The sequence below is a fragment of the Salmo salar genome, chromosome 13 (genome assembly GCF_965601325.2).
Source record: "Salmo salar chromosome 13, fSalSal1, whole genome shotgun sequence".
Lineage (NCBI taxonomy): Eukaryota > Metazoa > Chordata > Actinopteri > Salmoniformes > Salmonidae > Salmo > Salmo salar.
Window position 1 is genome coordinate 111,640,444 of NC_138303.1, and position 21,452 is coordinate 111,661,895.

Here is a 21,452-nt window from a genome sequence, read left to right on the forward strand (position 1 = left end):
GATTCATGTAGTAAATGTGATTGCCTACCTCTTATTATTGATTCATGTAGTAAATGTGATTCCCTACCTCTTATTATTGATTCATATAGTAAATGTGATTCCCTACCTCTTATTATTGATTCATATAGTAAATGTGCATATCTTCCCCATCTACAGGTGATCTTTGCCCTGAACCAGACTCTTGTACAGCAGGAGAGTGTGAGAGCAGGCAGTCTGCAGGGCTCCTACACCACTGAGGACCTCATCAAGCACTACAACTGTGGAGACCTCAACTCCATCATCTTTAACCACGACACCTCACAGGTCAGTTACAACCACTCTGACCCCAAACCCCTAACCTCTATCCTGACCCCTGATCCCTAATTCAGCCTCTAACCCTGACCCCTGACCCCTAATTTAGCCTCTAACCCTGTCCTTACCTCTGACCCCTAACCTCTAACCCTGACCCCTAACCATGACCCCTAATTTGACCCCTGATCCCTAATTCAGCCTCTAACCCTGTCCTTACCTCTGACCCCTAACCTCTAACCCTGACCCCTGACCACTGATCCCTAATTCAGGCCTCTAACCCTGTCCTTACCTCTGACCCCTAACCTCTAACCCTGACCCCTAACCCTGACCCCTAACCCTGACCCCTGATCCCTAATTCAGCCTCTAACCCTGTCCTTACCTTTGACCCCTAACTTCTAACCCTGACCCCTAAACCTGACCCCTAATTCAGACCTCTAACCCTGACCCCTACACCTGACCCCTGACCCCTAATTCAGACCTCTAACCCTGTCCTACCCTGTCCTAACCCTTCCTCTACCCTGCCCTTACCCTGTCCTAACCCTGTCCTAAACCTGCCCCCCACCCTGTCCTTACCCTGTCCCACCCTGTCCTAACCCTGTCCCCACCCTGTCCCCACCCTGTCCCCACCCTGTCCTCACCCTGTCCTCACCCTGTCCCCACCCTGTCCTTACCCTGTCCTAACCCTGTCCCCACCCTGTCCTAACCCTGTCCCCACCCTGTCCCTACCCTGTCCCCACCCTGTCCTAACCCTGTCCCTACCCTGTCCCCACCCTGTCCCCACCCTGTCCCAACCCTGCCCCTACCCTGCCCTTACCCTGTCCCCACCCTGTCCTAACCCTGTCCCCACCCTGCCCTAACCCTGCCCTTACTCTGTCCCCACCCTGTCCTAACCCTGTCCCCACCCTGTCATAACCCTGTCCCCACCCTGTCCCCACCCTGCCCTAACCCTGTCCTCACCCTGTCCCCACCCTGTCCTAACCCTGTCCTAACCCTGTCCCCACCCTGTCCCCACCCTGTCATAACCCTGTCCCTACCCTGTCCCCACCCTGTCCCCACCCTGTCCCCACCCTGTCCCAACCCTGCCCCCACCCTGTCCTAACCCTGTCCCCACCCTGCCCTAACCCTGTCCCCACCCTGTCCCCACCCTGTCCCCACCCTGCCCTTACCCTGTCCCCACCCTGTCCTAACCCTGTCCCACCCTGTCCCCACCCTGTCCCCACCCTATCCTTACCCTGTCCCCACCCTGTCATAACCCTGTCCCTACCCTGTCCCCACCCTGTCCCCACCCTGTCCCCACCCTGCCCTTACCCTGTCCCCACCCTGTCCTAACCCTGTCCCACCCTGTCCCCACCCTGTCCCCACCCTATCCTTACCCTGTCTCCACCCTGTCCCCACCCTGTCCCACCCTGTCCCCACCCTGTCCCCACCCTATCCTTACCCTGTCTCCACCCTGTCCCCACCCTATCCTTACTCTGTCCCCTGTCAAGGTCCCCAACTTCAACAACCTGGCGTTGCTCCCCAGTCAACAGATTCCAGCTTAGTGAATGACAAGCTATAATGTCACGATTACGTTGTGCTTCTTGAAGTGTAATATGTCCTTTATGACATGCAAATCATCCCTCTGCAGGTCCCCAACTTCAACAACATAACCCTGCGCCCCAGCGAACAGATAACAGCCCAGGAGATCGACAGCTACTTCAGACAGGAACTGATCTACAAGAGGAACGACAGGATGGGGAACAGGGTCAAGGCTCTGATGGAGGAACACCCGGACAACAGCTTCTTCTTCGCCTTCGGAGCAGGTCAGTGATGATGATGAGGAGGGTGATGATGATCATGATGGTGGTGGTGGGCTATTATCTGCTGGACCCCAGGAAGAGTAGCTGCTGCCTTGGCAGGAACTAATGGGGATCCATAATAAACCCCAGGAAGAGTAGCTGCTGCCTTGGGAGGAACTAATGGGGATCCATAATAAACCCCAGGAAGAGTAGCTGCTGCCTTGGGAGGAACTAATGGGGATCCATAATAAACCCCAGGAAGAGTAGCTGCTGCCTTGGCAGGAACTAATGGGGATCCATAATAAACCCCAGGAAGAGTAGCTGCTGCCTTGGCAGGAACTAATGTGGATCCATATGAAACCCCAGGAAGAGTAGCTGCTGCCTTGGCAGGAACTAATGGGGATCCATAATAAACCCCAGGAAGAGTAGCTGCTGCCTTGGCAGGAACTAATGGGGATCCATAATAAACCCCAGGAAGAGTAGCTGCTGCCTTGGCAGGAACTAATGGGGATCCATAATAGACCCCAGGAAGAGTAGCTGCTGCCTTGGCAGGAACTAATGTGAATCCATAATAAACCCCAGGAAGAGTAGCTGCTGCCTTGACAGGAACTAATGTGGATCCATAATAAACCCCAGGAAGAGTAGCTGCTGCCTTGACAGGAACTAATGTGGATCCATAATAAACCCCAGGAAGAGTAGCTGCTGCCTTGGCAGGTACTAATGGGGATCCATAATAAACCCCAGGAAGAGTAGCTACTGCCTTGGCAGGAACTAATGGGGATCCATAATAAACCCCAGGAAGAGTAGCTGCTGCCTTGGCAGGAACAAACAGGGATCCATAATAAACCCCAGGAAGAGTAGCTGCTGCCTTGGCTAATGGGGATCCATAATAAACTCCAGGAAGAGTAGCTGCTGCCTTGGCAGGAACAAACGGGGATCCATAATAAACTCCAGGAAGAGTAGCTGCTGCCTTGGCAGGTACTAATGCGTATCCATAATAAACCTCAGGAAGAGTAGCTGCTGCCTTGGCAGGAACTAATGGGGATCCATAATAAATACAAAAACAAGTGGGGATGTTGGTTATGAGTAATTGCACCCCGAGTTCTACTACCCATTTCTAAATGTCAGATATGCCTTTCTAATGATTGGGCCCACTTGACCATTGATTGATTCAGTATGGAGCTATGAAGAGTGAATCGTCTTTACAACATTGGTTATGAGCAGACTGTATATCTCCTCCCTTTATCCTCCCTTCATTCCTTTACTCCTTCACTCCCCGACACGGTGGTAAAACACTTCTCCAAGGCCTGAAGTCATACATCTACACCCCAAATCGCAACCTACTCCCTATGTGCTCTGGTCTAAAGTAGTGCACTATATAGGGGATAGGGTTCCATAGGGCTCTGGTCTAAAGTAGTGCACTATATATAGGGAATAGGGTTGCATAGGGCTCTGGTCTAAAGTAGTGCACTATATAGGGAATAGGGTTCCATAGGGCTCTGGTCTAAAGTAGTGCACTATATAGGGAATAGGGTTCCGTAGGTCTCTGGTCTAAAGTAGTGCACTATATATAGGGAATAGGGTTTCATAGGGCTCTGGTCTAATGTAGTGCACTATACATAGGGAATAGGGTTCCATAGGGCTCTGGTCTAAAGTAGTGCACTATATAGGGAATAGAGTTTCATAGGGCTCTGGTCTGAAGTAGTCCACTATATTGTGAATAGGGTTTCATAGGACTCTGGTATAAAGTAGTGCACTATATAGGGAATAGTGTACCATTTGGGACACAGCCATAGTCTTGGTTCAGTCTGAGGTCACCTCTAGATCATGTGTAGAGACCGTGGTCAGGTCAGGCATTCAATTAAACGAGTGGACAATTACATCTGATTAAAGCTACTTCAGATCCACACAGCTTAAAATCTTTTTTTGTGAGCATGGCACGTGCAGAACAGAGAGGGCTTAGCTAGACTGAAGGAGGTTAAGTTCAAACCCTACAGAAATGGAAGACCTCCACTATTATGTATTGTAGTCCTCCTCTTTGACCTGCCGACCTCTGTTGGCTGGATGTATTGTAGTCCTCCTCTTTGACCTGCCGACCTCTGTTGGCCGGATGTATCGTAGTCCTTCTCTTTGACCTGCCGACCTCTGTTGGCCGGATGTATTGTAGTCCTCCTCTTTGACCTGCCGACCTCTGTTGGCTGGATGTATTGTAGTCCTCCTCTTTGACCTGCCGACCTCTGTTGGCCGGATGTATCGTAGTCCTCCTCTTTGACCTGCCGACCTCTGTTGGCTGGATTTATTGTAGTCCTTTGACCTGCCGACCTCTGTTGGCTGGATGTATTGTAGTCCTCCTCTTTGACCTGCCGACCTCTGTTGGCCGGATGTATCGTAGTCCTCCTCTTTGACCTGCCGACCTCTGTTGGCTGGATGTATTGTAGTCCTCCTCTTTGACCTGCCGACCTCTGTTGGCCGGATGTATTGTAGTCCTCCTCTTTGACCTGCCGACCTCTGTTGGCTGGATGTATTGTAGTCCTCCTCTTTGACCTGCCGACCTCTGTTGGCCGGATGTATTGTGGTCCTTCTCTTTGACCTGCCGACCTCTGTTGGCAGGATGTATCGTAGTCCTCCTCTTTGACCTGCCGACCGCGCTCTGTTGGCTGGGATTCGTATGGCAACGTTCTCATATTTAGGGGTGAAATTCAGGAATCCACTTGTTGCCACATTGTTTGGTTCATTTAACTGAGACTTGGAAGCTGAGCAGGTTTAAAGAGAGTGTGAACTTTAGAGAGTTCATATTGGTGGAGCTACGAGAGCAGAGGGTCAAGGGCTGAGGGCTGGGGGCTGAGGGCTGAGATCTGAGAGCTGAGATCTGGGGGCTGAGAGCTGGGGACTGAGGGCTGGGGGCTGGGGGCTGAGAGCTGAGGGCTGGGGGCTGAGAGCTGAGAGCTGAGGGCTGGGGACTGAGGGCTGGGGGCTGAGAGCTGGGGGGCTGGGGGACTGGGGGCTGGGGGACTGGGGGCTGAGGACTGAGAGCTGGGGGCTGAGGGCTGGGGACTGAGGGCTGGGGGCTGAGGGCTGAGAGCTGAGGGCTGGGGGCTGAGAGCTGAGGGCTGAGGGCTGGGGGCTGGGGGCTGAGTGCTGAGGGCTGAGGGCTGGGGGCTGAGGGCTGGGGGCTGAGGGCTGGGGGCTGAGAGCTGAGGGCTGGGGACTGAGGGCTGGGGGCTGAGGACTGGGGGACTGGGGGCTGAGGGCTGGGGGCTGAGGGCTGGGGGCTGGGGGCTGAGGGCTGAGAGCTGAGGGCTGGGGGCTGAGGGTTGAGGGCTGGGGGCTGAGAGCTCCTCCCCTCCACTACACCCCCGCCCACCTCCTCTCCTCCACTACCCCCCGCCCACCTCCTCTCCTCCACTACCCCCCCGCCCACCTCCTCTCATCCACTACCCCCCGCCCACCTCCTCTCCTCCACTACCCCCCGCCCACCTCCTCTCCTCCACTACCCCCCACCCACCTCCTCTCCTCCACTACCCCCCGCACACCTCCTCCCCTCCACTACAGCCCCGCCCTCCTCCTCTCCTCCACTACCCCCCGCCCACCTCCTCTCCTCCACTACCCCCCGCCCACCTCCTCTCCTCCACTACCCCCCCGCCCACCTCCTCTCCTCCACTACCCCCCGCCCACCTCCTCTCCTCCACTACCCCCCCGCCCACCTCCTCTCCTCCACTACCCCCCGCCCACCTCCTCTCCTCCACTACCCCCCACCCACCTCCTCTCCTCCACTACCCCCCGCACACCTCCTCCCCTCCACTACAGCCCCGCCCACCTCCTCTCCTCCACTACCCCCCGCCCACCTCCTCTCCTCCACTACCCCCCGCCCACCTCCTCTCCTCCACTACCCCCCGCCCACCTCCTCTCCTCCACTACCCCCCCGCCCACCTCCTCTCCTCCACTACCCCCCCGCCCACCTCCTCTCCTCCACTACCCCCCCGCCCACCTCCTCTCCTCCACTACCCCCCCGCCCACCTCCTCTCCTCCACTACCCCCCGCCCACCTCCTCTCCTCCACTACCCCCCCGCCCACCTCCTCTCCTCCACTACCCCCCCCGCCCACCTCCTTTCCTCCACCCCCCCGTTTTCTCCTCTCCTCCACTACCCCCCGCCCACGTCCTCTCCTCCACTACCCCCCGCCACCTCCTCTCCTCCACTACCCCCCGCCCACCTCCTCTCCTCCACTACCCCCCTGCCCACCTCCTCTCCTCCACTACCCCCCCGCCCACCTCCTCTCCTCCACCCCCCCGTTACCTCCTCTCCTCCACCCCCCCGTTACCTCCTCTCCTCCACTACCCCCCGCCCACCTCCTCTCCTCCACTACCCCCCGCCCACCTCCTCTCCTCCACTACCCCCGCACACCTCCTCTCCTCCACTACCCCCCGCCCACCTCCTCTCCTCCACTACCCCCCTGCACACCTCCTCCCCTCCACTACCCCCCGCACACCTCCTCTCCTCCACTACCCCCCCGCCCACCTCCTCTCCTCCACTACCCCCCCGCCCACCTCCTCTCCTCCACTACCCCCCCGCCCACCTCCTCTCCTCCACTACCCCCCCACCCACCTCCTCTCCTCCACTACCCCCCGCCCACCTCCTCTCCTCCACTACCCCCCGCCCACCTCCTCTCCTCCACTACCCCCCCGCCCACCTCCTCTCCTCCACTACCCCCCGCCCACCTCCTCTCCTCCACTACCCCCCCGCCCACCTCCTCTCCTCCACTACCCCCCCGCCCACCTCCTCTCCTCCACTACCCCCCGCCCACCTCCTCTCCTCCACTACCCCCCCGCCCACCTCCTCTCCTCCACTACCCCCCCGCCCACCTCCTCTCCTCCAACTACCACCTCGCCCACCTCCTCTCCTCCACTACCCCCCCGCCCACCTCCTCTCCTCCACTACCCCCCCGCCCACCTCCTCTCCTCCACTACCCCCCGCCCACCTCCTCTCCTCCACTACCCCCCGCCCACCTCCTCTCCTCCACTACCCCCCCGCCCACCTCCTCTCCTCCACTACCCCCCCGCCCACCTCCTCTCCTCCAACTACCACCCCGCCCACCTCCTCTCCTCCACTACCCCCCCGCCCACCTCCTCTCCTCCACTACCCCCCGCCCACCTCCTCTCCTCCACTACCCCCCGCCCACCTCCTCTCCTCCACTACCCCCCCGCCCACCTCCTCTCCTCCAACTACCACCTCACCATTTTTTGTATCTGTAATCATGTGTTTTACAGCTGCATATATAAAATGCTGTTCTGCTTTAAAGTGCTGCTTCCCAGAGGTGTGAAACTGAAGCCTTGAGAGGATGTCGTCACCTTTAGTTAATGATGACCAGTGTGTGTGTGTGTGTGTGTGTGTGTGTGTGTGTGTGTGTGTGTGTGTGTGTGTGTGTGTGTGTGTGTGTGTGTGTGTGTGTGTGTGTGTGTGCGTGCGTGCGTGCGTGCGCGTGTTGAGTTCTGAGGAGGGTTTAAAGGGAAACTGCACCCGCTGATTTAGCCTCGTTTTTAGACTCCTCAAGAAATGCTGGCGGCCATGACAGAAGTCAAACGTGAGTTGGCTTGGGGGTGTGCTTCGATATTGGGTGTTTTTTGGGTGTGTCTTTGCCACCACTAAGACACACCCATCTGTCAGAACCTTGCCCGCAGCTGTTTCCTCCCACTCCATCACAACATGGAGCGGCAGGTAGCCTAGTGGTTAGAGCGTTGGACTTGTAACTGAAAGGTTGCAAGATTGAATCCCCGAGCTGACAAGGTAAAAATCTGTTGTTGTGCCCCAGAACAAGGCAGTTAACCCACTGTTCCTAGGCCGTCATTGAAAATAAGAATTTGTTCTTAAATGACTTGCCAAGTTAAATAAAGGTAAAAAAACCTCCTGCAGGTTGAGTTCAATAACTACAGGCAGATGTATGGTGAGGTCTTTGCAATCAAATTGTATTGGTCACATACACATGGTTAGCAGATGTTAATGCGAGTGTAGTGAAATGCTTGTGCTTCTAGTTTTGACTATGCAGTAATATCTAACATGTAATATAACAATTATACAGTATATACATATGAGATGAGTAATGTAGGATATGTAAACATTATTAAAGTGACTAGTGATACCTTTATTAAGATGATATTTTTGGCCTTCCTGTGACATCGGGTGGTGTAGGTGTCCTAGAGGGCAGGTAGTTTGCCCCCGGTGATGCGTGTGCAGACCTCACCACCCTCTGGAGAGCCTTGCGGTTGAGGGCGGTGCAGTTGCCGTACCAGGTGGTGATATAGCCTGACGGGATGCTCTCAATTGTGCATCTGAAAAGTTTGTGAGTGTTTTTGTTGACAAGCCACATTTCTTCAGCCTCCTGAGGTTTAAGAGGCGCTGCTGCGCCTTCTACACCACGCTGTCTGTGTGGGTGGACCATTTCAGATCATCAGTGATGTGTACGCAGAGGAACTTAAAACTTCTACCTTCTCCACTACTGTCCCGTGGATGGGGGGGCTGCTCCCTCTGCTGTTTTCTGAAGTCCATGATCATCTCCTTTGTTTTGTTGACATTGAGTGAGGTTGTTTTCCTGACACCACACTCCGAGGGCCCTCACCTCCTCCCTGTAGGCCGTCTCGTCGTTGTTGGTAATCAAGCCTACCACTGTAGTGTCGTCTGCAAACTTGATGATTGAGTTGGAGGCGTGCATGGCCACGCAGTCATGGGTGAACAGGGAGTACAGGAGAGGGCTGAGAACACACCCTTGTGGGGCCCCAGTGTTGAGGATCAGCGGGGTGGAGATGTTGTTTCCTACCTTCACCACCTGGGGGCGGCCCGTCAGAAAGTCCAGGACACAGTTCTACAGGGCGGGGTCGAGACCCAGGGTCTCGAGCTTAATGACGAATTTGGAGGTTACTATGGTGTTAAATGCTGAGCTGTAGTCAATGAACAGCATTCTTACATAGGTATTCTTCTTGTCCAGATGGGATAGGGTAGTGTGCAGTGTGATGGCGATTGCATCTAGTGTGGATCTATTCGGGCGGTAAGCAAATTGAAGTGGGTCTAGGTTGTCAGGTAGGGTGGAGGTGATATGATCCTTAACGATCGTCTCAAAGCACTTAATGATGACAGAAGTGAGTGTTACGGGGCGACAGTCATTTAGTTCAGTTACCTTTGCTTTCTTTGGAAAAGGAACAATGCTGGACATCTTGAAGGAAGTGGGGACAGAAGACTGGGATAAGGAGAGATTGAATATGTCCGTAAACACACCAGCCAGCTGGTCTGCGCATGCTCTGAGGACGCGGCTAGGGATGCCGTCTGGGCCTGCAGCCTTACGAGGGTTAACACGTTTAAATGTTTTACTCACGTTGGCCACGGAGAAGGAGAGCCCACAGGCTTTGGTAGCGGGCCGTGTCGGTGGCACTGTATTGTCCTCAAAGCGAGCAAATAGGTTGTTTAATTTGTCTGGGAGCAAGACATCGATGTCCGTGACGAGGCTGGTTTTCTTTTTGTAATCCATGATTGACTGTAGAGCCTTCCACATACGTCTCGTGCTTGAGCCGTTGAATTGCAACTCTACTTTGTCTCTCTACTGACGCTTTGCTTGTTTGATTGCCTTGCGGAGGGAATAACTGCACTGTTTGTATTCGGTCATGTTTCCGGTCGCCTTGCCATGATTAAAATTGGTGGTTTGCGCTTTCAGTTTAGCTCGAATGCTGCCATCAATCCATGGTTTCTGGTTAGGGAAGGTTTTAATAGTCACAGTGGGTACGACATCTCCAATGCATTTGCTAATTAACTCGCTCACCGAGTCAGCGTATACATCAATGTTATTATCTGAGGCTATCAGGAACATATCCCAGTCCACTTGATCGAAGCAATCTTGAAGCGTGGAATCCGATTGGTCAGACCAGATTTGTATAGACCTGAGCACAGGCATTTCCTGTTTTAGTTTCTGTCTGTAGGCTGGGAGAAACAAAATGGAGTCATGGTCAGATTTGCCAAAGGCAGGGCGGGGGCAGGCTTTGTATGCATCGCGGAAGTTCAAGTAGCAATGATGCAGAATGCTACCAGCTCGTGTCGCGCATTCAATATGCTGATAGAATTTACAAAGTATTGTTCTTAGGTTAGCTTTGTTAAAATCCCCAGCTACAATAAATGCAGCCACATGATGTATGATTTCCAGTTTACATAAAGTCCAGTGAAGTTCGTTCAGGGCCGACGAGGTATCTGCTGTGACTATAATCGAAGAGAATTATCTTGGATGATAATGCCGTCGGCATTTGATTGTAAGGAATTCTAGGTCAGGTGAACAAAAGGACTTGAGTTCCTGTACGTTGTTGTGATTACACCATGGGTCATTAATCATAAGGCATACACCCCCGCCCTTCTTCTTACCAGAGAGATGTTTGTTTCTGTCGGCGCGATGCATGAAGAAACCTCTGACAACATATCCGGAGTGAGTCATGTTTCTGTGAAACAGAGAATGTTACAATCTCTGATGTCTCTCTGGAAGGCAACTCGTGCCCTAACTTCGTCCACCTTGTTATCTAGAGATTGGACATTGGCGAGTAATATGCTAGGAGGCGGTGGATGGTGTGCTCGCCTTCTGAGTCTGACCAATAGGCCGCTCTGTCTGCCTCTCCTGTGGCGACCGCGTTGTTTTGGGTCGGGCCTCTGGGATGAGATCCCATGTCCAGGGTGAAGGTCCGAAAAAAGGATCCACTTCGGGAAAGACGTATTCCTGGTGTTAATGGTTATGGGATCCATAATAAACCCCAGGAAGAGTAGCTGCTGCCTTGGCAGGAACTAATGGGGATCCATAATAAACCCCAGGAAGAGTAGCTGCTGCCTTGGCAGGAACTATTGGGGATCCATAATAAACCCCAGGAAGAGTAGCATCTTCCTTGGCAGGAACTAATGGGGATCCATAATAAACCCCAGGAAGAGTAGCTGCTGCCTTGGCAGGAACTAATGGGGATCCATAATAAACCCCAGGAAGAGTAGCTGTGCCTTGGCAGGAACTAATGGGGATCCATAATAAACCCCAGGAAGAGTAGCTGCTGCCTTGGCAGGAACTAATGGGGATCCATAATAAACCCCAGGAAGAGTAGCTGCTGCCTTGGTAAATAATAAATACAAATACAATACACACGAAACATGCATATTGATGCCACACACACACACTCACACATAGACACACTTTCATACTTCACGAAAGCCTTCACATACTTCTCCTCTGTTCATCTGGTGATGTAGAGGTTAATCCAGGTCCTGCAGTGCCTAGCTCCACTCCCCAGGTGCTCTCATTTGTTGACTTCTGTAACCGTAAAAGCCTTGGTTTCATGCATGTTAACATTAGAAGCCTACTCCCTAAGTTTGTTTTACTCACTGCTTTAGCACACTCTGCCAACCCGGGTGTCTGAATCGTGGCTTAGGAAAACCAACAAAAACCCTGAAATCTCCATCGCTAACTATAACATTTTCCGCCAAGATAGAACTGCCAAAGAGGGCGGTGTTGCAATCCACTACAAAGATAGCCTGCAGAGTTCTGTATTACTATCCAAGTCTGTACCCAAACAATTCGAGCTTCTATTTCTAAAAATGCACCTTTCCAGAAACAAGTCTCTCACCATTGCCGCTTGCTATAGACCTCCCTCTGCCCCCAGCTGTGCCCTCGATACCATATGTGAATTGATTGCCCCCCATCTATCTTCTGAGCTCGTGCTACGAGGTGACCTATACTGGGACATGCTTAACCTGTTGGGTCTAGGGGGCAGCATTTGCACGTCTGGATAAAAAAAATGTACCCGATTTAATCTGGTTACTAATCCTACCCAGTAACTAGAATATGCATATACTTATTATATATGGATAGAAAACACTCTAAAGTTTCCAAAACTGTTTGAATGGTGTCTGTGAGTATAACAGAACTCATTTGGCAGGCAAAACCCTGAGACATTTTCTGACAGGAAGTGGATACCTGATGTGTTGTATTGAGTTTAAACCTCTCCCATTGAAAAACACAGGGGTTTAGGAATATTTTGGCACTTCCTATTGCTTCCACTAGATGTCACCAGCCTTTACAAAGTGTTTTGAGTCTTCTGGAGGGAGATCTGACCGAACAAGAGCCATGGAACGGTGATGTCCCATTAGACACCTGGCGCGCTACTTCATGTTGGGTACCCTCGTTCCAATACGTTATAAAAGGCTATGCATTCGTCCACCTTGAATATTATTCATGTTCTGGTTAAAAAAGGCCCTAATGATTTATGCTATACAACGTTTGACATGTTTGAACGAACGGAAATATATTTTTTCCCCTCGTTCATGACGAGAAGTCCGGCTGGCTTACATCATGTGCTAACGAGACGGAGATTTTTGGACATAAATGATGAGCTTTTTTGAACAAAACTACATTCGTTATGGACCTGTGATACCTGGAAGTGACATCTGATGAAGAGAATCAAAGGTAATGGATTATTTACATAGTATTTTCGATTTTAGATCTCCCCAACATGACGTCTAGTCTGTATCGCAACGCGTATTTTTCTGGGCACAGTGCTCAGATTATTGCAAAGTGTGATTTCCCAGTAAGGTTATTTTTAAATCTGGCAAGTTGATTGCGTTCAAAAGATGTAAATCTATAATTCTTTAAATGACAATATAATATTTTACCAATGTTTTCTAATTTTAATTATTTAATTTCTGACGCTGACTTGACTGCCGGTTATTGGAGGGAAACGATTTCCTCAACATCAATGCCATAGTAAAACGCTGTTTTTGTATATAAATATGAACTTGATAGAACTAAAAATGCATGCATTGTCTAACATAATGTCCTAGGAGTGTCATCTGATGGAGATTGTAAAAGGTTAGTGTATCATTTTAGCTGGTTTTATGGTTTTGGTGACCCTGTCTTTGACTTGACAAAACATTACACACAACTCTTGTAAATGTACTGTCCTAACATACTCTAAATTTATGCTTTCGCCGTAAAACCTTTTTGAAATCGTAAAACGTGGTTAGATTAAGGAGATGTTTATCTTTCAAATGGTGTAACATAGTTGTATTTTTGAAAAATTTGAATTTTGACATTTATTTGGATTCAAATTTGCCGCTCTTGAAATGCACCTGCTGTTGATGGAGTGCACCACAGGTGGCACGCTAGCGTCCCACCTAGCCCCAAGAGGTTAACACCCCAGCCATCCTACAATCTAAGCTTGATGCTCTCAATCTCACACAAATTATCAATGAACCTACCAGGTACAACCCCAAATCCGTAAACACGGGCACCCTCATAGATGTCATCCTAACTAACTAACTAACTTGCCCTCCAAATACACCTCTGCTGTTTTCAATCAGATCTCCGCGGTCACTGCCTCATTGCCTGCGTCCGTAATGGGTCTGCGGTCAAACAACCACCCCTCATCACTGTCAAACGCTCCCTAAAACACTTCTGCGAGCAACCTGGCCGGGGTATCCTGGAATGACATTGACCTCATCCCATCAGTAGATGATGCCTGGCTATTCTTTAAAAGTGCCTTCCATCTTAAATAGGCATGCACCATTCAAAAAATGTAGAACTGGGAATAGATATAGTCCTTGGTTCACTCCAGAACAGTCTGCCCTTGACCAGCACAAAAATATCCTGTGGCGTTCTATTCCCTCCGAAATCCGGGTAACTCCAAAGGGTTCACATACTTTTTCTTACCACTGTATATAGCCATGTTATTATGTTGGAAATGTGCTCGTCAGTAAGCATTTCACTGTGAAGTCTACACCTGTTGTATTCGCTACATGTGACAAATAAAATCTGATCTGATTTTATTGATTGTCCCCAGCATACACTGTTAAAATAGAAAGACTTAAAACGCCATCATTGTGTAGTGAAACCATGAAAAGTAGTTCACCTAAGCTGAGATCTGGTGTTTGGAGGGTGTTTGAATGTAAACCCAATGTAAGTGTTGTAATTCACTGAATGTATTTCTAAACAGAAGGGAAGCACTCTGAAACACCGAAAGTGGTTCTTCAATCTGAATATTGGTGTTTTTAAGAGAGCCTTGTGAAATCCATTGTTGTTGTATAAAAGGCAACATTAAAACACAAAAAGCAGACTGTGTCTCATACAATCAAATGGTTTTGAAATGGTTTATAGCATAAATATTGATTGATGATTTTCCATCAATATTTTAATTAACATTTTAAAGAAGACACTGGGAATGTAATACTTTTCCAAGGGTAGAAAATGGTAGGAATTATAGGCCCAGTGACATTATATATAAACTATGTTACAATCAAATGATAAGGGTAAGTTATAGCAAGGGTAACATGAGGGAACGTATGAAGTGGACCTTCATAGTCTTCATGTGAGAAAGTGGATGTTAACACGGGTCTCCTGCTTTCAAAACACTGCCTTAGTCCACTCAGCCAGTCTTCAGAACTAAACGGTTGTGCTGAACCACCCTTACATTCAGCACATGTGACCCGATTCAGACTTGAGATACAGTTGAAGTCGGAAGTTTACATACACCTTAGCCAAATACATTTAAACTCAGTTTTTCACAATTCCTGACATTTAATCCTAGTAAAAATTCCCTGTTTTAGGTCAGTTAGGATCACCACTTTATTTTAAGAATGTGAAATGTCAGAATAATATTAGAGAGAATGATTTATTTCAGCTTTTAATTCTTTCATCACATTCCCAGTGGGTCAGAAGTTTACATACACTCAATTAGTATTTGGTAGCATTTCCTTTAAATTGTTTAACCTGGGTCAAACGTTTTGGGTAGCCTTCCACAAGCTTCCCACAATAAGTTGGGGGAATTTTGGCCCATTCCTCCTGACAGAGCTGGTGTAACTGAGTCAGTTTGTAGGCCTCCTTGCTCGCACATGCTTTTTCAGTTCTGCCCACAAATGTTCTATAGGCTGAGGTCAGGGCTTTGTATTGGCCACTCCAATACTTTGTTGTCCTTAAGCCATTTTGCCACAACTTTGGAAGTTTGCTTGGGGTCATTGTCCATTTGGAAGACCCATTTGCGACCAAGCTTTAACTTCCTGACAGATGTCTTGAGATGTTGCTTCAACATATCCACATAATTTTCCTGCCTCATGATGCCATCTATTTTGTGAAGTGCACCAGTTCCTCCTGCAGCAAAGCACCCCCACAACATGATGCTGCCACCCCCGTGCTTCACGGTTGGGATGGTGTTCTTCGGCTTGCAAGCTTCCCCCTTTTTCCTCTAAACATAACGATGGTCATTATGGTCAAACAGTTCTATTTTTGTTTCATCAGACCAGAGGACATTTCTCCAAAAAGTATGATCTTTGTCCCCATGTGCAGTTGCAAACCGTAGTCTGTCTTTTTTATGGCGGTTTTGGAGCAGTGGCTTCTTCCTTGCTGAGCGGCCTTTCAAGTTATGTCGATATAGGACTCGTTTTACTGTAGATATAGATACTTTTGTACCTGTTTCCTCCAGCATCTTCACAAGGTCCTTTGCTGTTGTTCTGGGATTGTTTTGCACTTTTCACACCAAAGTACGTTCATCTGAGTGGTGTGATGGCTGCGTGGTCCCATGGTGTTTATACTTGCGTACTATTGTTTGTACAGATGAACGTGGTACCTTCAGGCGTTTGGATATTGCTCCCAAGGATGAACCAGACTTGTGTCGGTCAACAATTTTCTTCCGAGGTCTTGGCTGATTTCTTTTGATTTTCCCATGATGTCAAGCAAAGAGGCACTGAGTTTGAAGGTAGGCCTTAAAATACATCCACAGGTACACCTCCAATTGATTCAAATGATGTCAATTAGCCTATCAGAAGCTTCTAAAGCCATGGCATCATTTTCTGGATTTTTCCAAGCTGTTTAAAGGCAGGCACAGTCAACTTAGTGTATGTAAACTTCTGACCCACTGGAATTGTAATACAGTGAATTATAAGTGAAATCTGTAAACTGTATGTAAACAATTGTTGGAAAAATGACTTGTGTCATGCACAAAGTAGATGTCCTAACCAACTTTGCCAAAACTATAGTTTGTTAACAAGACATTTGTGGAGTGGTTGAAAAATGAGTTTTAATGACTCCGACCTATGTGTATGTAAACTTCCGACTTCAACTGTAAGTAGACTGACTTATCAAAACATGGACTTAAGTCAAATAAAGAATTAAGTCCATGTTAAATCAACTCAAATCTTGGAATTCCACCTTTATTTATCTTTGCTTTGTTTAGACAGGTTAGAAACAGGAGGACAGCTCCCGACTTTTGTCTGCATAATCAACTTACACACAGCTCTGACACACACTTATCCCACCAGACATGCCACCAGGGGTCTTTTCACAGTCCCCAAATCCAGAACAAATTCAAGAAAGAGTACAGTATTATATGCAGCCATTACTGCATGGAACTCCCTTCCATCTCATATTGCTCAAATAAACAGCAAACCTTTTTTTTTTTTTAAACAGATAAAGCAACACCTCACGGCACAACGCCTCTCCCCTATTTCACCTAGAGAGTTTGTGTTTATACATTGATATGTTGGCTACGTGTGCCTTTTGAAGAAAAAAATGATTCTGTAGTTCTGTCCTTCAGCTGTTGTCTATTAATGTTCTGTATTTGACACGGGTGTCGTAGGGTTTAGACCAAGACGCAGCGGGAAAATATATACTCATCTTCTTTTATTAACGGACAAAGAAGGAAAAAACAAACACGTATACAAAAAAACACGACGACAAAGAACAGGCCGGTAAGGCACAAAGCTATACACAGCAACAATCTCCCACAAAATCCCATGACAAACACATTCCTATTTATAGGACCTTCAATCAGAGGCAACGATAGACAGCTGCCTCCAACTGAAGGCCCCAACACCAATTAGCTAAACATAGAAATACAAACGACTAGACTGAACATAGAAATAAACTTAAATAGAACAATAACCAAAACCCTGGACTAATAAATCAAATACCCCTCTACATACACAACCACCCCGAACCATATAAACTAAATACCCCCTCTACATGAACACATACACAAACACACCCTGAACCACATAAAACAAATAACCCCCTGCCACGTCCTGACCAAACTATAAGAACAAATAACCCCTTTACTGGTCAGGACGTGACAGTATTATGTTTCATATTTTATGTGGACCCCAGGAAGAGTAGCTGCTGCTTTTGCAACAGCTAATGGGGAGCCTAATAAAATGTGATCGACCGGCTCGATTCGGTCTTATGTAATAAAAATTTGTAATTGTGTTTTTTTTACATAGGATAAAAGACTCAGAGCAAGAAAATGGTATATCATACACTACAGTTGAGGAACAATGGGAAAGTAATTCTGTTTTGAAAGTTAATAAACTTGTAACCTCACTTTTGAGAAAATGGCCCTTAATTAAACCCTTAGTCCGCTGCTCCCGCTCCTGCTCTCCTAAGGCACTTCATCTTCGTGCTAGAGGCATCACTACAGACCCTGGTTCGATCCCGGGTGGTATCACAACCGGGCGTGATCGGGAGTCCCGTAGTGCGGCACGCTGTTTTTATGTTATCCAGAGCGTTGGTGACTGCAGCAATTAATTATGATTTGTTTGTCAACGTTTACTGCCACCGGCCATACTCAACGGGTGTTGAGCGTTTGGGAATTCGTCAGTTATTCTGTGCTCTGGCACACTCAGATGAGAGTGCTCTGAAATCGGAGTAGATGGCCAGAGCGAATGTACCAGCTACATAAACATAAACATTCTATTGAAATAGTTACTTGCATAGTGGAGTCTTTTGTTTAGACATGTAGCTTGCTAGCTAAACAATTAACCATATCTCAACTCATAACGTTACTACCCTGCATGAATCTGCAGGTAGCTAACCAACCAGGTTCAATGTTAGCTAGCTAATATTAGGTTATAACTAGCAATGCAAATGGCTCTGGGATATGAATCATATTACTACACAGATCATACACGTAACGTTAGCTAGCGAGCCAACCAGCTAACATTAGCTAGCTAGCTAACAGTACACTTTAACTTGAAATGAAAATGACTTTCTGACAAAAGTAGAAACGTGTAATATCTGAAAATGTAGCTAGTTAGACTCTCTTACCCGTATACATGGATGGACGCTTCTCCCTCTCTGTCATGGATGCCATGGTTGCCCCTTAGTTTGAAGATGTAATCCAGAGCCTTCTGTGTTCTCTTTTCGACTCCGTCTGCATATTTGCAATCAAACACCAGAATTTTCTCCATCTCCTTAGCTATCATACTCTAATTCCACTGATATCAAACTCGGTCCTCCAGGAAGTGGAGAGCCACACTGATGCAGTTCTACTATGTGATATCTTTCATAAAATCTGCGTTAGAAAGTATTACCTACACATACTGACCAGCTCATGTTATAGACAGAAGCATGCTACATGACAGACCAATCCGAACTCATCTCTCGGCATGTCCAGCCCACTCATTATCTCAGCCAATCATGGCTAGCGGGAAGGTTGCTGACTTTTTCCGTGGCTAAACCAACTCGGCTCGTAATTTAACAATTGTATTGGTATTTACAGATGGAATAGAAGTTTGTTATTAAGACACATGAAAATTCACATGTTCCAGAATGCATTTCTGCCAACAAAAAAAACAAAGTAGTGATGCGCCTAGTGATGCCTAGTTTCCTGAAAATAAGTCACAAATACCAAACATGGTATATGTCTGGCTTAACGGAGTCTTGGTGGAGCAGGAGTTCCGTTGGTGATGGAATGAGGCTCCTTTTTTCAAATCACCTGGGCTGTCCACACCTCAGATTGGTGGAATGAGGCTCATTCTTCAAATCACCTGGGCTGTCCACACCTCAGATTGGTGGAATGAGGCTCATTCTTCAAATCACCTGGGCTGTCCACACCTCAGATTGATGAATTAGTTGATGGAATGATTAGCCCTAACTCTTCAGTATGATGAAGCATTCGAGGTGTTGTGTTAACAGATCTTAGATAAGATTTGAGGATGAAAATATATTGTTTCCTAAACGTTTTAGTTCCATAATGTTTTTGCTGTTGCTGAACATTTACACATGGCTGTTTATTAACCCTACCCATGTTGTGTTGAATTGAACGACTGTCTCTGTTTCTGTGAAGAATGTAGAGTAGCAAGGGGCTAGTTGAGGCCTTCGAGGTCTTCACAGTCTGGTGAGCGTGGAGTCTACAGGAAGTCTGGGAGTGAAAGCAGAGACGGACTAATAGGTCTGCCTGTCGGACCGCTGGCTTTGCACGTCTAACAAGGACTACGTTTAGTTACCCCCTGTCCCAGAGGGTTATTTACAAGGGTCTTGTCCACGAAGGTGAGTGAAACTGATCTGCTTGTTCCGTTCAGCCCAGGAGGCTGCTAAGAGGCACCACCCTTTGACTCAGAGATGAAGAGACAGAGGCACCCCTCAGACTGCAGGCAAGTCCCTCCCTATCACTGTTTCACAGGGAGTGTGTGAAGTAGAGTGAGAGAGATAGAAGGAGGGAGGAGAGCTGGGGAGAAAGAAAGAGACAGGGGGGAGGGACAGAGAGATGGAGAGGGGGGGGTAGAGAGATTGTGAGAGGGGGGGGAGATGGAGAGAGTGAGGGAAAGAGATGGAGAGAGAGAGGAGGGGAGAGAGAGAGAGAGAGAGAGAGAGAGCGGGAGGGGATCTGTACCTAATGACTCCCCAGAGGAGAGGGTGAGAAGTAAAGTGAGAGTCAAGGTTACGAACAGGGTCTTCGATGGTCCACAGGGCCACAATGGACCCCTTCATTACGAAGCAGAGGCCCCTCAAGGCTCTTCACTGCTCAGGAACATCAGCTGTAGGAACAGGCCTTATGAGACCCTCATCTCTTGTCCACCTTGTCTTGTAACATAGAGAAAGCAACCACACCAGCACTAAAGTCAGTCCTATTTTGAGATCATCTGCAGCCCTGGCTGACAGAGGGTATTTTAACACGTTGTTTAAAGTACACTGAGAATTTTAAAAGCTTTTTTTTTGTATTAGTCACCATGAACTGTGCCTTCTCCAGTTGCTACTGAGAGTTGAGCTTTGCCCTTTAAAAAAGAAAATCTGACACTCTCTCTCTCTCTTGTTGTAATTCAGTTCAACCTAACAAATACATGTCTACTTAACTTATGTAAATGTCATCAGGAACATTTTGGAAAACAAGAGCCACGCTTATTATGTTTACACGTAGCCAGAGACAACGGCCAAGTCCCAAAATATCACCCTATTCCCTACCTAGTGTACCTATGGGCCCTGGTGCAAAGTAGTGCACTATGAAGGGAATAGGGTGCCATTTGGGATACACAAAAGAGCGCTTGGCTGCGGCTCTCTGCCTGAGTGAATAATGTGGAAACTGGCATGTGTTTATCTCAGTCAGTGGTGTGAGAAATATGCCCTAATGTTGTTTGAGTTTCAGAGCGTTGTATCTTGGAGCCCATTTAGTTCCGTCTGTAGAATGACAGTTGGATGCAGCCCATTTAGTTCCGTCTGTAGAATGACAGTTGGATGCAGCCCATTTAGTTCCGTCTGTAGAATGACAGTTGGATGCAGCCCATTTAGTTCCGTCTGTAGAATGACAGTTGGATGCAGCCCCATTTAGTTCCGTCTGTAGAAGGACAGTTGGATGCAGCCCATTTAGTTCCGTCTGTAGAATGACAGTTGGATGCAGCCCCATTTAGTTCCGTCTGTAGAATGACAGTTGGATGCAGCCCATTTAGGTCCGTCTGTAGAATGACAGTTGGATGCAGCCCATTTAGTTCCGTCTGTAGAATGACAGTTGGATGCAGCCCATTTAGTTCCGTCTGTAGAATGACAGTTGGATGCAGCCCATTTAGTTCCGTCTGTAGAATGACAGTTGGATGCAGCCCATTTAGTTCCGTCTGTAGAATGACAGTTGGATGCAGCCCCATTTAGTTCCGTCTGTAGAATGACAGTTGGATGCAGCCCATTTAGTTCCGTCTGTATAATGACAGTTGGATGCAGCCCATTTAGTTCCGTCTGTAGAATGACAGTTGGATGCAGCCCCATTTAGTTCCGTCTGTAGAATGACAGTTGGATGCAGCCCATTTAGGTCCGTCTGTAGAATGACAGTTGGATGCAGCCCATTTAGTTCCGTCTGTAGAATGACAGTTGGATGCAGCCCATTTAGTTCCGTCTGTAGAATGACAGTTGGATGCAGCCCATTTAGTTCCGTCTGTAGAATGACAGTTGGATGCAGCCCATTTAGTTCCGTCTGTAGAATGACAGTTGGATGCAGCCCATTTAGTTCCGTCTGTAGAATGACAGTTGGATGCAGCCCATTTAGTTCCGTCTGTAGAATGACAGTTGGATGCAGCCCATTTAGTTCCGTCTGTAGAATGACAGTTGGATGCAGCCCCATTTAGTTCCGTCTGT

The 21,452-nt window shown here is 48.4% G+C and overlaps 1 protein-coding gene across 2 annotated transcripts in view; it reads left to right on the top strand.

Annotated features, from left to right (window-relative positions):
* trabd2a (TraB domain containing 2A) overlaps positions 1-21,452 on the top strand; it is a 158,234-nt gene that overhangs the window by 51,723 nt on the left and 85,059 nt on the right. For both annotated transcript variants that reach the window (XM_045692665.2, XM_045692666.2), the window contains exons 3-4: positions 157-303; positions 1,919-2,093. In XM_045692665.2, the coding sequence (XP_045548621.1) occupies positions 157-303; positions 1,919-2,093 (322 nt within the window). The remainder of the gene's footprint in view (positions 1-156; positions 304-1,918; positions 2,094-21,452) is intronic.